Genomic DNA, 17,927 nt, shown 5'->3' on the forward strand with positions numbered 1-17,927 from the left:
TCAGACCAATTCCATCAATGGGGCATCGTACAAAAATGCCTCACCATTACTCCTGGAAGCTGGGAAGGCCATCAAAACACGGATAGTCTGAAAAACTGCCACAGCCAAGAGCCTAAGGAGACATGACAACTAAATAAGTGTGTTATCCTGAATGGGATCCTGGCTCAGAAGAAGGACAATAAGTAAACACTACGAAAATCTAAATAAAATATGGACTTTAGTAATAATGTATCAATATTGGTTCCTTAATTGTAACAAACATATCCTACTAATATGATGTTACTAATAAGGAAAACTGGGTGTGGCTTACGTGGGAATTCTCCATACTGTCTTCTCAGTCTATTTGTATTTCTAAAACTGTTCTAAAAATAAAATCTATTAAAAAGAAAACAATATACAAGTCGGAATTTGCCTCAAAACAATGGATGGAGAGTATGTGGGGTACAGATGCAGACAAGATTGACCGTAAATTGATAATATTGAACTGGGTGATGATTACATAAGGGTACCCTTTTTCTTCTGAATTTTTTTAAAGGTCATAGTTCAAAAAATAGCTAAAAATATTTTTTCTTTGAGCAACATCAACCTATAATCACGTGCTCTCAGGGCAAACTGTGATCACGTGTACCTGGTTTCCACGTGCAGGCAGAAGCAGTGGATTGATTTGAGAAAACTTCTTAAGACTTTAAGTGATTAATATAACTCAAGTGACCCTTGCGGAGACAAGGTCTGCATTTTTGCCCTTGGAGTTTCCAGGGACTCCTTTCTAGAAAGAGCAAAAACGACTATCTTAGGTTTCCGCAGTGGACCTCCCTCTGACCCTGCAGCTTTTGTACCAACGTTAGAGCACAAAAATGGCGCCGCCAGGCCCAGGGCGCAGCTCCCAACGCGCAGAGAGCTCACGTCGCCGCAGCGGCAGCACGTCGCCGCAGCGGCAGCACGTCGCCGCAGCGGCAGCACGTCGCCGCAGCGGCAGCACGTCGCCGCAGCGGCAGCACGTCGCCGCAGCGGCAGCACGTGGATGCGGACTGCGCAGGCGCGCGTTGCCGCGGGAGAGCGGCCTGGGCGTCAGGAGCGAGGTAAGCGCGGGGAGCGCATCCGGCGGCCGGGGCTCCGGGACACGGGCAGGTGCCACCACCGCCAGGCTTCAGAGGCTGGTCGGGGTCAGCGGCCCTTTTGCCTCTTTCCAGGTCAGGATTCCCAGGCGCATGGGGAAGCGAAAGGGTCTGCGTGAGGGTTACGGAGCTTCAGTCGTTGGGGCCGGATGTTGGGCGCTGAACGTTTAGGTCGTACGTTGAGCGGGTATCAGGGGCCTGGAAGTGGAGAGAGTACGGAAGGTTGAGAGAAGCCCTAGGAGCTTTGGCTGGGAAGGCAGGTCTGGGGTGGGAGGTTTTGGGAGGAGGGGCGTATTGGGAGCAGGGGCGAGAGACGTGGGAGTTGAGCTTTGGGCAAATGCGGGCCTTGCAGCAGATTTGGAAAATAGTTAATACTTCCAGGCATGACTCTCCAAAGTGTGAACATCCGCTTGCATCCCATTGGAGGACCTCTTTCCCCTTCACTCTAAAACAATTTGGTTCGTGGATTCAATGTCTTCATTTAACTCAAAGCTACAGTGCAGACAATACTTTTTAGACTTCTTCCCCTTACTTATCTACTGTAGAAAGGAAGATACATCGCAGCGTTCGCTTACATATAGGTGAGGCAACACTGGTTCATTTAACACGTATTTATAGCATGTCTGCTGTGTACTAGTCGCTTTTCTTGGCACTCAGCCCCTGCTATAAATATGCTTGCCCTGTTGGCCTCTGGTTCGCTTATTGAGCCGTCCGGTTATTGAATGTGCAATTGCACGGCCTAGGAATGTGACGTGAGTTTTCATCTTAGCTGTGTAATGGCGCTGGTCCTCGTGGTTTTGGCGAGTTACTAAACCTTCTCAGGTCTCCCTTCCTTGTCTGTAGGAATAAAGAAATAGTAATACTTTAATCCTCAAATTAGTTTCGTTTTCAGTGTGCAAACTAATTCCACCTTAGTGGAAGAAATTCTTTGTGTGTGGGAGTGGTATAGAAGTAAAGTAAAAATAACGGCTGCATTTTAAGGATTTAGTAAGGTCCTGCCACTGTGCTGGGTAGTTTACATGCAGTGTCACATTGAATCCTCATGATTAGGTGTTGTGAGGAAGTTACTACTTCTGGCTACACTTAACAGGCACTGAATCCTAGAAAGATGAAGTGATTTGCCTGAGGTAGCATAGCTAAATGAGGAAGATGAGACTGCTCAGACTTGGGTCTGACCGACTTTAAAGCTCGTGTTCTGTGGAACCATTGAGTTTCATAGCTTTAAAACTGACTGTTTCCTTTGAATAGCCATTCTCTCTGAATGCAGGGGGTTACCAGGAGGACAAAAGCAAACAGAGAAGAAAAAGTATTAGTTAAGTATCTGCTGCATGCACTTTTGGTATTAAAGGAATTAACTCACTGTGGGTTTACTCTAGCCTCTAGGTTGTGGTCTCTTGGAAAGACAGGAGAGGCCTTATGTCACTGTTTACAGTGTATCCTGGGATGCTCTGGACTTCCTAGGGGAAGGGTAGCTGGATTTCAAGGGAGTAAAAGAAAGGTTTTGCCCCTTGGGGAGCATCAAGTCTTACTGAGATCAATTCATGAAGTACAGAACAAAAGGACAACACAAAACCAAGGCCTTATTTTTGCCTGTAGAACTGCAGAAGTTAGTTACTTTCATTCCACTGCTCTTTTATTACATCAGTGATTCCTTAAAGAAATTTGGGAACCCTTCTAATTAATCTCTAGTGTTGGTTAAGGAAACAAAACTAATTACTGTAGATTTGAGGATTATCATAAATATATTTTATTCGTCACTAGTAGCGTGTAAAAAATAGTGGATTGTATATAGGGGAACTGCTTATTTTAAAACTGTGTGAGGTAAGCCTGTCCTCAAGGTATGACCCCCAAAGCAATATCTATCACACCTCTGTATCTGTATATTCCAGAAGTTTGCAACCCAAGATTGGGAAGCATAGAACTATGGTATAAGGCCTGTCCTCTCCAGATTCAAATATGCCCCAGTGATTGACACACGATGAAGCCAAGTAAGGATAAACGCACATTCTTAGTTTTTTTTAATGTTCAAATTCAGCTTTAAAAGTGTATTTTGTATCCCAGTTGTGGTGGTTACATAAATCTATATATGTGTTAAAATTCACAGAACTGTAAATTAAAAGAAAAAAGACAATTGCATGGTATGATAATTACACATTTAAAAAAAATTAAATTCCAAAAGATTTTAGATGAGTGCAAGTTTTATGGGTACTCCCAGTAGTCCAGGCTTCCCTCCAAAAGCTAGTGCATAGGAAGAAGTAACTTTCAGAGTCAGGGATAGTGTGATTCTCCTGTTGACCCTTTGTCGGCCCACATCTAGAATCCTGTGCTGTTAGGAGAGTCCTTTCTATATGAGGGTTTCGGATGAACTAGAGAAAGTGCTGAATTGTGAGAAGTCTAGAAGATTAAGGACCTGGAGGAAAGTGGACATGGTGGCCATTTCAGATCTTTGAACGGTTGGGGTCACGGGGCAGCAGCAGGAGTCACTTGGGAAGAGAACCATTTTATAAAGAAGCATGCAGTACAATTGGCCGTCCAAAATGAAAGGAAGTTAGAAGCTTCTAGTTATAGGACAGGGCTAGATGTCTATTTGCCCTGGGTGTTGTAATGAAAATTCCTAAATTGGGTGAGGCAAGTGAGATAACCTAAATTCTAACCTAAATATTCCACCATAGGTGGAGCTTCTTTTAAGCTTAAATCCTTTTTGTTTGCTGCTTACACTTTACATTGGGTCTAAAACTGATTGTTATCCTTCCTAAAGTCAAATAACTTTATTAATTTTTGGACTTTGGAAGAGTTGAGGTAAGACATGAAGTATTGCTATTAAATTTCAGTAAACCTCATAGCATGGTGTAATTCTCCCTTTAAGATTGCTAGATGAAATTTCAGACAGTGAATTTAACTTTCCCTGTCTAGGTTGTCAGGAAAACAGTGCAATAGTGCATTTTAGATAGTTTTATCATACGAGTATCTTTTTTGTGTGTGTGTGTGGTAAGCGGGCCTCTCACTGTTGTGGCCTCTCCCGTTGCGGAGCACAGGCTCCGGACGCGCAGGCTCAGCAGCCATGGCTCACGGGCCCAGCAGCTCCGCAGCATGTGGGATCTTCCCGGACCGGGGCCCGAACCAGTGTCCCCTGCATGGGCAGATGGACTGTCAACTACTGCGCCACCAGGGAAGCCCATACGAGTATCTTTTGAATGCTGCATTGTACCAGACGCGGTGGTAGGCACTGTGGAAAATCAGAGGGTTTTTTGTAAGTTGTTTTAGTAAGACATGGTTCCTGCACTCAAGCAACTTAAAATAATTGTCTATAGGTAACTCTACAGGGTAGTGAGGAGTTAAGGATTGACTGTCAGCCTTATTAATAAGGACAAAGTTAGAAAAGCTATTTCAGAAGTTAAAGGCTGTGTATTGAGGGTCCCAATGGTGTCTTGAAACAGTGTCTGTACCCTGGTTTTGTGGTTTAAATATTACTGTGATCTTTTATTTGGTTTAAAATTAACCACAGTTTACGAAAAAAAAGTTTGAACATGCAATGATATTTTAATCTTTAACATGCTTTTTTATATAAAAGTAAATCATCCTAAAATATAACTTGGAAAATGAAAAAGATTGAAAAAGAAAAAGATTTCCTCAACTTACCTACCCCAGAACACTGTTATTTAAAATTTAATGTATCTCACTCATCTCTTTTTACATGGAGTTTTGTTCTTTTTTATTTTGCAGTTATTATACTGAATATACAGTGTTTTTCTGATTTTTCATTTGCCATTCTAATAGACATTTTACAATGTTTTTGAAAGCTGTGATTTTGAATGGTAGTGTAATATTCTGTGTAGTAGAAGCATCACTGTTAACTTTTTTCCTTTTTTTTCTATTTTAAATGGATATTTATACATGCCGTATTTTTTGATATTTAAGATTATTTCAGTGGGATGATTTCTAGAATAGACTTGTCAGGTGAGTGGCTATGGATATTTTTAAGAATATATATTATATGTTATATATGTATAATATGCACATATATATTATATAACTATATTATGTATAATACACATGTACATATATAAATCTCCAACTTATTTCTCAGGCAGAACATATTAATTTATATTCCCTTCAGTAATGAGTGTTTTACTTGCACCTATGCTGTATAGAAAATAATATATAGTTATTTCAATTTGAATTTTTTTGTTACAAATGAGGTTGAATGTTTTCCCCCTTATGTTCATCAATGAATCTTCATCCTCTATGTATCCTTTCATGCCTTTTGCTCGTTTTTTTTTTTTATTGGTATCTGTGTCCATTGGGCTTCAAATAGCAGAAAATCCAAAGGTGTATTTTTCTGATGCCACAGCAAGGCTGTGCCTAGGCAGATCAGGGCTGGAGTCAGGGCTTCTGCCAGGGACACCAGACTCTGCCTTCTCCTCTCCACTGTCCTGAGGGTGTGCTGCTTTCTCATGCTTATTGCTTTCTCATTGCATTGTGGGTGATATATTTTCAGGCCTCAGGTCCGTGTTGCAGGAAGAAAGAAGTGAAAGACCCTGCTAGCCAAATCTGTCCCTGTCCATCAGGAAAGGAGAGAGGTTTCTGAGAAGCTCCACTCAGAACTCTGATTATGGCCAGTATTTAACTCAAGCTGGCAAATCAGAGGTAGAAGGTGATGTTTGGGTCTGTTACCCACAGTGTCTGCTACAGTGTCTGGATGTTTTTACTATTTATCCCACTTTTTAAAAGGTATCAAATTTCTCATCTTTGTGTTAGTACTTATTTTTCCGACCTCTTTGCTGTTTTTTGTAAGTTTTTAATTGTTCATTTAATCATGTTTGCTATCATTTCGTTTATGGTATTTTACCACTTTAATAAAACAGGGACTTCCCTGGTGGTCCAGTGGTTAAGGCTCAGAGCTCCCAATGCAAGGGGCACGGGTTTGATCCCTGGTCGGGGAACTAAGATCCCCAGAAATAAAAAAATAAATAAAACCCAAACTCCTCATCCTCCAGTGTGGGTGTTGCACACTGATTCTCTGGGAAGCAAAATCTGAGATGGAGGTTTGTGTAGTGTGATGAGTGAACATGGCCCGTTTGGAACTAGTTTCTTTTGGAGTTAGTTGAAGTGGACTTCGTAGTCCATTATGTCTCAGCGTTGGAAAAATGAATGTTCTTGGTTGTATTAGTCCCTGTTAGATCAGGTTTATTGTGTTAGTAAAATATATATCACTGCTTGTTTTCTATCTGTTGACTATTATGTGTCTAAAGCAGGTGTGTCCTCATTGTGACTGCGTTTCTCCTCTAATCAGTTTTTACTATATACATCTCAAGGCGATGTCATTGTGAGTCAGAGATTTCTGGCCCCTCTCTCTCCTGGGAGGGTTTCTTTCACCAATGTAAAATATCTCTCTTTATCCCAGTATTTTCTACCTTGAGTTCTATTTTATCTGCTGTTAATGCTATTAATATTAGCAGCCCAACTTTATTTTGGTTATTTGCATAGCACATATTTTAGTCCTTTTATTTTCAAGCTTACCGTGTATTTTGTTTAATGTGTGCCTTTTGTGCACAGTACGTATCTGGATATTTTCCTCCCTGGGTCCATCTCTCTTTTTCTATTTTGAGACTGAATCATTGATATTTAGATTACTTGGGCTTGGGTCTGTCATCTTATTTGATATTTTCTGTTTACCATACTTGAATTTTTTTTTCCCTGTTGGATTGTGATTTTAAAGTTATGCTTTGTTTTTGTCCTTGTGGTAGTTGCCCTAATACTTTTTTTAAAATTTTATGTATGTATTTATTTATGGCTGCGTTGGGTCCTCGTTGCTGCACGTGGCCTTTCCCTAGTTGCGATGAGCACAGGCTCTGGACGCGCAGGCCCAGCGGCCATGGCTCACGGGCCCAGCCACTCCACAGCATGTAGGATCCTCCTGGACCGGGGCACGAACCCTTGTCCCCTGCATCGGCAGGTGGACTCTCAACCACTGCGCCACCAGGGAAGCGCGGGGGCCACTCTTCATTGCGGTGCATGGGTCTCTCACTGCAGTGGCCTCTCTTGTTGCAGAGCACAGGCTCTAGGCGTGCGGGGTTCAGCAGTTGGGGCACGTGGGCTCTAGAGCACAGGCTCAGTAGATGTGGCACACGGGCTTAGTTGCTCCACGGCATGTGGGATCCTTCCAGACCAGGGATCAAACCCGTGTCCCCTGCATTGGCAGTCGGATTCTCAACCACTGTGCCACCAGGGAAGCCTGTCCTAATAATTTAAATGCATGTTCTTTATATTTCTTGTACAGAGTCTAGCGTTACTCAATATTCACATCGCCACCCAGCATCCCCTGGAAGTTATTTTCCTTTTGTAATTTCACAGTATTTCTGTCTTACTGCATCCTTCATAGTAGTTCTCAATCTGATCCTTCAGTTTAGGTATACCTGAACATATCTGCTACAGGTATGCTTTCCCTGACAGCTACAGTATCTCCCGCCACAGCTGCCCATCTGCCGGCCTTCTATTAGGGATCTTCCCACCTGTAAGTCTGCTTGTGTATTTCTTTTTTCTTTCTTTTTGTAAATTTCATTATCTTTTCTGTACTGTCATTGAATTAGGCTGGGCCTGATTTAGAGCAGAGATAGAAGTTTTAGGACACCACGAGGGAGGATTTTTCTGCTCTTTATCTTCTATTTAAAATAAGGTCAAATAATATTTAGCTATTACTCATACCAGTTTCAGCTATCTGTTGCCTTTTTTTTTCCTGAGCAGTTTGGGGAAGATAGGCAGAAGTTTTGTCTTCAGGCTAAAGACAAAGCGATAGGTCACTACTTAAAAATAAGAGTTGTTTGTCTACTTATATTACTTCCTCTGTGCAAACACTTAGTATTTTCAAGGAGTAATAGGGAAACAACAAGCCCACATAATGTCTGATTAGAGGTTTCTCAGAAGCGCTTTGCAACAGTATGTGTACCTTATTTTCAGTGAAGGGCACACACAGATAAGTCCTTAAAAGCAGTAGATACAAGTTACAATTTATGGAAGCCCAGCTGGACATTATGAAACAGAGGACTTGGGAAAAACAGACCAAACCGGAATCAGCTGAGGCAAATTGTGAAGGATGACTAGGAAGGAAAGGGTTGACCAGGTGGATGAGAGAGTGAGGGCATTCTGGGGACCTGGTTCAGCATAGTCAAAGACATAGCAGAGCAACAAGTAGGGGAGGATAGAGGGATTCTGAGAGGCTAGACAGGTAGGGGATGACCTGATCTAAACACTACCGTCTATTGTATTTCACCATTAAGTTGTAGGCTTTAGGTCGGAAGTACTTCGTTTAAAACTTGATGGTCCTTTTCTATTCGTGTTGTTTCCAGAAGCTTTTTAAAGTAAGGAATGGTGTCGAATCCAGAGATAACTCTTTTGATGTCTCTTGATTTGCCCATTGTCGAATTCTGTTAAACTTGGAGTTTGTACTTAAAGAATCGTTCTTTTCTTGTGCCTGTAGAACAGGCTTTGATATCATGGTTACAGTTACATCTGCTTTGGAATCGTTGATGAGAAAGAGCTGTTACATAAAGAGAAATCACCTGGCCCTGCACTGCTTCTACTTTTGGAATTAAAAGTTGCCTTTTAAATACATTTCTTCCCTTAGACTTCTGTGAATGTTAAATTGCCGCTTAATATGATGTCAAGAAGTAATTTGGAGGCATCTAGCTGTAAAATGACAGAGCCATTTAATTTTGAGAAAAATGAAAGCAAGCTTCCACCGCATGAGTCTTTAAGAAGTACCGGAGGACATCCTAACCATCCTAATTTCAGGTTGAAAAGCCCAGAGAATGGAAATAAAAAGAAAAATTTTTTGCTTTGTGAGCAAACCAAACAATATCTGGCTAGTCAGGAAGACAATTCAGAATCTTCAAACTCTAATGGCATCAGTGGAGAAGTGGCTGGATCCAAAGGAGACAGGACGATGCTGCCTACAGGTGAGTAAAACCTGTAGGCTTAATACTACTTGATTCTGATGGTTTCTTCGACTTATCGAAAGTATGTGTAACTATACACCAGTGTGCTATTAACAGAACAGCCAAATGGCTAACTTACAGGATTTGCATATACATATTAATTTAGAAGGAAAAACCAGATGCCAAGTAGCTACCTTTGGCTACATTAATCACAGAAGGATTCCTGAGGAGAAAGTGTCTACAGACAAGCCTCCCTCCTCCCCACCTGCCCCAATCCAGAGACATACTGGGAATGTAGAAACCAAACACTCTGGCTTTTTATGGATGTTCTAAAGATTGGCCGTATTCTAAAAATACTATGCAGATTTTATGCATGTAATAGCTCACAAAGGTATGTCTAAGACATTAACTTGTTTCATTTGATTTTTTAAATCATTCCTTTAGTCTTAATTCTAAAAATCTGCTTTTTAAGGAGACTGGGGCCTGGTGGAATTAGCCTCTGTGAATGTGTATGAGATGTGATCTTTTAATATTATGGTGATGTAGTTCTCAGAGTATGGCCCTTGGGCCTCTGGAGTCACAACTATTTTCCTAATAATATTAAAACATTATTTGCTCTTTTTCACTGTGCTGACTTTATGCTGGTGGTGCAAAAGCAAAGGTGAGTAGACTCTGGGACCTTGTTAACTTGCCTTTAGCAGAGGTACCAGCTTGGGCTAGTGGTCATTGTTTTTCATTTTCATGCCCTTGCAGTTAAGACAAAACAACCCAGAAGGGTCAGTTTTACTTAAGAATGCCCTTGATAAAGCAGTACAAATTTATTAGTAAGTCTTGAGCCTTGTGTACAGGTATTTTTAGTGTTTTGTTTAACAAAATGGGAATTGCTCCTAACTTTTGCTGCTTACTGAAGTATGAAAAGCATGTGTGTGATTGAGTTGTGAGCTGAATGGAAACTTTTTTTCTTGGAACGTCATTTTTAATTGAAAAGAATGACACACTGTGGTCATTCAGGCTTAGATATCTGGCAGTCATTTTCTCAAAAATGGACAAAGTGAGCCTGTCACGTCAAAGAAAACAGCTGACAGTGTTTTGTTGCTAATGATAAAGTGCAAGCTTTCAAGCAAAAATGAGAATTTCAGGAAATGTGTATCTGCCACTCTGAGCTTGACAGCTTCCCAATACTTAAAAGATTTTTCTGGTGAGATGCATGGTGATATTAACACATAAGGTTTTTCGGTACTGTCTTATGAAATGTGTCAACATTTGGAAGATCTGCATAACTCAGGAGTTTCTCAATCTTTTCCTGAAGACCAATGCATGATGCTCTGTAGTCCTGCATGGGTAAAAATCCATTTAAAGTGCAAGATAAATCAATGGATTCTAATATAACAGTATGAAAAGTTTATTGATAACGGTTTTAGATTCCACATTGCAGCTAACCCTTAAACTACCACTTGAGTTTTGGGGTGAATTAAAGGAGAATATCCACAGTTACCTGAGAAGGCCATAAAATACTTCTCCTATTTGCAACCATGTATGTGTGTGAGGCCAGATTTACTTCACAGTTAAAGCAACATATCATAACAAATTGGATTCAAAAGCAGATATGAGAATCCAACTATCATTGGTTAAGCCAAACATTAAAGAGATGTGCAAAAATGTAAAACAGTGCCACTCTTCACACAATTTTTTTTTTTTTGCTTTGGAAAATAGTTTTTAAAAAACCATGTCAACATGTAATGCAGTTATTATTTTTAAGTAAATATATTTAAATGTTTAGTTTTAATTTCAACTACTAGTATTTGAAATTTCTAATACTTAGTTTTAATTTCTAATAATGCTAAATATTGATAGTTACAAGCTATGTAAACAAAAGCTCTTTGAGGTCCTCAGTAATTTCTAAGGGTATAGAGTCTGGAGTTCAAAAAGCTTGGTAACTTGTTGCCTTCGTGAATGGAGAAAAGTTCACAGTGAGGTATATAGTAGTCAAGGAAATTTCAAACAAATCCTTTTTTTTCATTAGGAAAAGTAGGATGTTACTTACTTATATGTAGCTTTAAGGTTATTATGGTATAGCTTTATTATCTGAATGTTGCGTAATTATGTTGCTGTACATTTTCAGGAATAAAGTAATATTTGACCTTTATTAGGCATTATGTTTTACATCCCAGGTAACTCTGTGTCACCATTAAATGTTGGAAATAATTCACCACCCAAAGAAGTAAATAGTGTAAGTTATTTATTTTTTTTCTATTTTGTGTTTTTGGGTAAAAAATTCTAAACATGTTTTTATATCGTGTTAATGAAGAATTACTCAATTTGCGGGTATTGTTCAAGGTCAGACTGTCTTATCTCTAGCCTAGTATCTTTTTAAAAATAAAATTCAACTTTTTCTATTTGGGTAATTATAGATTGACCTACAGTTGGAAGAAATAATAGAGATTCTTTGTAGCTTTTACCCAGTTGTTTCCTGTGGTAATAAGCTGAAGAGCTATAGTGTAATATTACAGTCAGGCTATTGACATAATACAGGCAAGATATAGAGCATTTCCATCACTCGAAGGATCCCTTCTGCACCTTTTTATGGTCACATCCACTTCCCTCCTGCCCCTACCCCCTTCTTAAGCCCTGGCAACCATTAACCTAATCCATATTTCCAAAATGTTGTCATTTCAAGGATGTTATATAAATGAAATCATAGAGTATGTACCTTTTGGGATTGGATTTTTTTCATTCAGCGTAATTGTCTGGAGATTCACCTAGATTGCTGTATGTATCAATAGTTCAATGCTTTTTATTGCTGAGTAGTATACTGTGGCTTATTTAAACATTCTCCCATTGAAATACATCTGGATTGTTCCCAGTTTCTGGCTATTATAACTAAAACTGCTGTAAACATTCATGTGTAAGGTTTTATGTGAACATGAGTTTTTAATTTTTGTTTTTGCTCTAGGATAAATGCCCAGGAGTGCATTTTTGGGTCATATAGTAGTTGCATATTTAGTTTTTTAAGAAGCTGCCAAAGTGTTTTCCAGAGTGGCTATACCGTTTTACATTCCCATTGAGAATGTATGAGTGATCCAGATTCTCTGCACCCAGCATCCTCACCAGCATTTGGTGGTGTTACTATTTTTAGTTTCCCTATTGTCACATTTGTGTAGTGATAGCTCATTGTGGTTTTGTTTGACTAATGGCTAATGATAAACATCTTTTCATGTGCTTATTTGCCATCTGTGTATCCTTTTTGGTGAAATGTTCTCCATGTCTTTGTCCATTTTCTAATTTGGATTGTTTATTTTTTTACTGCCAAGTTTTGAAAGTTCTTTATATATTACAGATTCTAGTGCTTTGTCAAATATGTGATTTACAAATATTTTCTCCCAGTTTCCGGCTTGTCTTTTTATTCTCTTAACAAGATGTTTAGCAAAGCAAAAGTTTTTAGCTAGGTCCTGGTCAATTTTTCCTTTTATGGATTATACTTTTGGTGTCAAGTCTAAGAACTTTTTCTGCTATAGATGCAGAAAGTTTTGGGGTTTTTTCCCCCCAAAGTTTGTAGTTTTATATTTAAATTTGTGGTCCATTTTGAGTTAATTATAAGTTGTGAGACTTAGGTTGAGGTTAATTTTTTTTTTGGCTAGGGATGTCCAATTGCTGCAGCACCATTTGTTGAAAATGTTATCTTTCCTCCACTGAATTGCTTTTGCACTTTTGTCGGAAATTAGCTGGGCTAATTTGTGTGGGTCTATTCTGGATTCTCTTTTCTTTTCCACTGATCTATGGGTCTTTCCCTCCACCAATACCACACAGTACTGGAGCTATGATGGTCAGTCTTGAAGTTGGGTACAGTGATTCCTCCCACTTTCTGTTTGTTTTTTCAAAATCATTTAATCTAGTTTCTTTCCTTTCCAGTATACATTTTAGAACAATCTTGTTTGTATCTACAAAAAATCTTGCTGGAATTTTGATAGGAATTGTTTTAAGCCTGTATATCAATTTGAAAATTGTTGACATCTTTGCTGTGGTGAATCTTCCAATTAACACAATCTGTCTCCCAATTTATTTACATATTCTTTTATTTCTTTCACTTTGTGGTTTGCAGCTTACCAGCGGTGCATGTTTTGTTAGATTTACACCTAAGTATTGTGTTTTGAGTGATTGTAAATGCTGTTATATATTTTATTTCATGTGTCCTCACGTTCATTGCTAATATATAAAAATATGGTTGATTTCACATGTTTATCTTGTATCCTGTGACCTTCCCGGAGTCACTTATTCTAGGAATTTTTTTGTAGACTGCTTGCAATTTTCTACATAGACAATTATATCATCTGCCAATAAAAGACAGTTTTATTTCTTCCTTTTTAAAATATATGGTTTTAATTTCCCTTTCTTGCTTTATTGCACTGACTAGAACTTCTAGCATTATGTTAAGAGTGGTGACAGTGGACATATTTGTTTCCAAACCTAGGGGGAAAGCACTGAGTCTTTTCACTGTTGAGTATAATGTTAGCTATAGAATTTTTGCAGATGATCTTTATCAAGTTGATGAAGTTTTCTCTATTCCTACTTTTCTGAGAGTTTATATCATGAATAGGTATTGAAATTTTTAAGATGCTTTTTCTTCATCCATTGATATTGTTGTGATTTTTTTTCCTCCTTTAGCCTGTTAGTTTGGTGGATTGCATTGATATATTTTTTTTTAATTTAACCAGTCTTGCATCCCTGGAATAAGCCCCAGTTGGTCATGGTGTATAATTATTTTTTATATGTTGCTGAATTATATCTGATATTGTTTCGATGAGGATTTTTTACATCCATTTTCATGAGAGAGGTTGGTCTGTGATTTTCTCTTTTTTATTGTCTTTGTATAGTTTGGGTATCAAGGTAATACTAGTTTTCTGGAATAGAGATTGTATAGAGTTGGTGTTAAGTAATAATTCTTTAAACATTTGGTAGTATTCTCCGGTGGTAAAAACCATATGGGCTTGGGGATTTATTTTTTGGGGAGTTTTAAAATTATGATTCAGTTTCCTTAATATTTATAAGACTATTCAAATTATCTATTTCATATTGTGATAATTTGTGATTTTTCAGGAATTGGTCCATTTTGCTTACATTGTGAAGTCTACATAGAGTTGTTCGAAGTATTCCATTATCATTTTTATATCTTCATGGTCTGTAGTAATATATCCCTTATTTCATTCCTGATATCAGTAATTTCTGCCTCTGATTTCTTCATTGTTAGTCTTGCTAGAGATTTATCAATTTTGTTCATCTTTTCAAAGGACCAGGTCTTGTTTCACTGATATTTTTCCTCCAAGTTTTTATTTTTAATTACATTGATTTCTGCTTTTATCTTTATCGTTTCCTTCCTCTGCTTGCTTTGGGCATGTTTTGTTCTTATTGTTTAGGTTCTTGAGATGAGAACTTACATTATTAATTTGAGACTTTACCTCTTTTCTAGTATGTGACTTTAGAGCTCTAAATTTCTGTCTTCGTGATACTTTGTGTCCCACAAATTTGATATGTTGTATTTTTATTTTCTTTTAGTTCAGTGTATTTTTAAAACATTTCCCTGAGACATCCTCTTTGACTCATGCATTATTTAGAAGTGTATTGTCTAGTTTCCAAATGTTTGGAGATTATCTGTTCTCATTCTGTTACTGATTTCTAGTGTAAGTCCATTGTGGTTGAATAACACCGTCTGTATGATTTAAATTCTTTTAAATTGGTTGAAGTTTGTTCTATGGTCCAGGATGTTCTTGGCTGGACAAGGGTGGGAGTTCAGCTTCCCAGCATCCTTACTGCTCCCCCCCCCCCATATCCTCTCTACTTAACACGAGGTAGAGGGAGGATTGGAGGTGGAAGGGTTTGGAGATACTCCACTCATTACTATTGAATGGTGGTGGAAAATCCTGACTGTCCACTAGGTTTCCTCTTAACACCACCCCAGTGGTGCTGGTAGTTGGGGGGAATGGGGGACACTCTTTACTGCCAGGCAGAAGTCCATGCTCCCCATGCAGTCTCCACAGGGAGACCCCACGAGGATGAAGTGCTGGCTCCCTACTCTGTTGGCCTTCTCTGATACCACCCAAGTGGGAGAGAGGGGCACCTCACTGTAGCCTGGTGAAGGTGGAGGTCTAGGCTCCCCAGTCTACCTTTGCTGGTGGGATGGGGCCACAGTTTTTTCTGTGGCAACTGTCTGGAGTAGAGCAGTTACTGATAAAGTTTTTCTGTCTGGCTGGGCCATCCCTTTCCTGGTCTTTTGGCTAGAGAGAGCAAGCGAGCAGGCTTTTTGTTGGGGCTTTTATTGTCTGTGCCTTTGGGTGTTTCTGACTTCTCCAGCACCGCATCTGAGATATATGAGGCAGAATAAAAACTCTGGGGACTCACTGCCATGTCCTTCTCTGGGTGCCAAGTTCCTAGCCTGTCTGCTGCCTTCCTTCAGTGTCACTATATGTTTATTTTATATATAAGTCCAAGGTTTTTAGTTGTACTTAATGGTAGGAGTAAGGGAAAGTACATCTATCTTGTCTTCTCGGCAGAGGAAATCCCAAATCTAATATTTAACAAACAAAACATTATTACCAACTTTTAATACCGCTATTGCTCTTTTCTTAATAGAAGACTAGCAATAATGTGTCTCCTGCAAAATCAAAAAAAGTACACAAGTTGGTTGAGAGTTCCTTGTCCATAAATGATCCAGCACTCTTCAGCTCATTAGGACCTCCTCTTCGGTCGACAACTTGCCATTGCTGCGGTCTGTTTGGTAAGCATATTGCTCTCAGATGCCTGTTGGATTATTCCTTTACACATTTGAAAAATATTTTTATTATGTAAAACATTAAATATAAACAGAAGAGTATATATAAATCATACACCCATTTCCCAGCTTCAACAGCTGCCAACATCCTACCATTCTTGTTCATCCATGCCTTTTTTTTTTTTTTTTTGCAGTACACAGGCCTCTCACTGTTGTGGCCTCTCCCGTTGCGGAGCACAGGCTCCGGACACGCAGGCTCAGCAGCCATGGCTCACGGGCCTAGCCGCTCCGCAGCATGTGGGATCTTCCTGGACCAGGGCACGAGCCCGTGTCCCCTGCATCGGCAGGTGGACTCTCAACCACTGAGCCACCAGGGAAGCCCCATGCTTCTTTATTTGATTATTTTTTATACTTTTTTTGAGATAAAACATACTTGCACTGAAAGGCACAAACTCATAGCCCAATCAAGATGAAGAATACTTCCATCTTCTCAGAAAGTTCCCTCATGTCCCTTCCCAGTCACTGTACCCCCCAGAGGCAACCACTGTTGTTGTTTCACCATAAATTAATTTTACCAGTTACAGAATTTCTTGTAAATGGAATCATACAATATAGACTCTGTGGGAAGCTTTTCCTGTTCAGAAAATATTTCTGAGTTTAATCCATGTTTTTGCGTGTACATTAATTTTTTTGTTCATTGCTGAGTAGCATTTCATTACATGATATCACAGTGTGTATATCTGTTCTGTTGAACATTTCGCTTGTGTCCAGCTTTTGGCTATTATGAATAGAGCTCTCTACACATTTTTGCATAAGTCTTTGTGTGGACGTATGTTCTCGTTTCTTTTGGGTACAAACCTAGGGGTAGGATTGCTGAGTCAAAAGGTGAGTGTATGCTTAACTTTATAAGAAAAAGCCAAACCGTTTTCCAAAGTAGTTGTCCCATTTTGTATTCCCACTGGGAGTGAGTTCTGGTTGCTCCACATCTTTGTCAACATTTGGTGTTTTCAGTCCTTTTAATTTTAGCCCTTCTCATGGATGTGGAGTGGTATCTCCCTGTGGTTTTTTTGTTTTGTTTTGTTTTGTTGCGGTACGCAGGCCTCTCACTGTTGTGGCCTCTCCCGTTGCGGAGCACAGGCTCCGGATGTGCAGGCTCAGCGGCCATGGCTCACGGGCCCAGCCGCTCCGTGGCATGTGGGATCCTCCCGGACCAGGGCACGAACCCGTGTCCCCTGCATTGGCAGGCGGACTCTCAACCACTGCGCCACCAGGGAAGCCCTATAAATTCAGTTTTAACACCTAATCATAAACAGCATAATCCTCTTCACATATTCTCCTTGATATGATTAATAGAATGACGTCTTTGAAACGGTCTCGTTCCTGCCAACAAATATTTGCAATAAAATATTGGTGGTGTCATGGGCTGTGTTCTGTAGGGCCGCTGAGGTGCTCACAGTGCAAGCAGACGTACTACTGCTCTGTCGCATGCCAGAGAAGGGACTGGGCAGCCCACAGCATCGTGTGCAAACCTGTTCAGCAGAAGTGAGTGTGATTTTTTTTTTTTTTACATTCATTAGAGAATATTTTAAAATACGGGTTTTTTTTTTTTTTTTTTTTTGGTAGTATAAGGATCAAATCAGGTAAGCAGGCCATAACTATGTAAAAGTTGCTGCTTTTTACTTTTTTATTTAAGTATAACATAAAGTATACAAATCTGAAGTGAACAGCTCTACAATTTTTGATCCCCAAAACTCTGTTTTAAGTAATGTAGGTATTTTCTCCATTTTGCAGATAGGGAAACTGAGGCTTGGAGATTGTGGCTATCTCCCTTTCATTAGGTGGCTTTTGGAAGAAGCACACCTGTGCACAGGGCAGACCCTTGCATAGCCAGCATGGGGTTGTTTTACTTTGTTACTACTGTGATTCTTTCTGGAAGAAGCTGTTTTGTTCTTTCTGGATTTTGTTGAGAATTTAACATTATTGTGGCCCTTACTTTTAATTGGTTCTGTGCTGTAAGTATTATAATTGGTTGCTTTATTTCAGTTTCCACAAACTTGAAGATAATAAATCACCTTTTGAAACAAAGAACATGGAAGTGAAAAAAGAGGTATGATA

The 17,927-nt window shown here is 39.4% G+C and overlaps 1 protein-coding gene across 1 annotated transcript in view; it reads left to right on the forward strand.

Annotated features, from left to right (window-relative positions):
* Positions 1–1,147: 1,147 nt before the first annotated feature.
* TDRD1 (tudor domain containing 1) overlaps positions 1,148–17,927 on the forward strand; it is a 44,456-nt gene continuing 27,676 nt past the window's right edge. The window contains exons 1-6 of the mRNA XM_033420616.2: positions 1,148–1,190; positions 8,740–9,070; positions 11,221–11,279; positions 15,674–15,818; positions 17,249–17,354; positions 17,856–17,919. Coding sequence (XP_033276507.2) covers positions 8,770–9,070; positions 11,221–11,279; positions 15,674–15,818; positions 17,249–17,354; positions 17,856–17,919 — 675 coding nt within the window. The 5' untranslated portion in view covers positions 1,148–1,190; positions 8,740–8,769. The remainder of the gene's footprint in view (positions 1,191–8,739; positions 9,071–11,220; positions 11,280–15,673; positions 15,819–17,248; positions 17,355–17,855; positions 17,920–17,927) is intronic.

This window comes from Orcinus orca, chromosome 14, assembly GCF_937001465.1.
Source record: "Orcinus orca chromosome 14, mOrcOrc1.1, whole genome shotgun sequence".
Taxonomy (NCBI): domain Eukaryota; kingdom Metazoa; phylum Chordata; class Mammalia; order Artiodactyla; family Delphinidae; genus Orcinus; species Orcinus orca.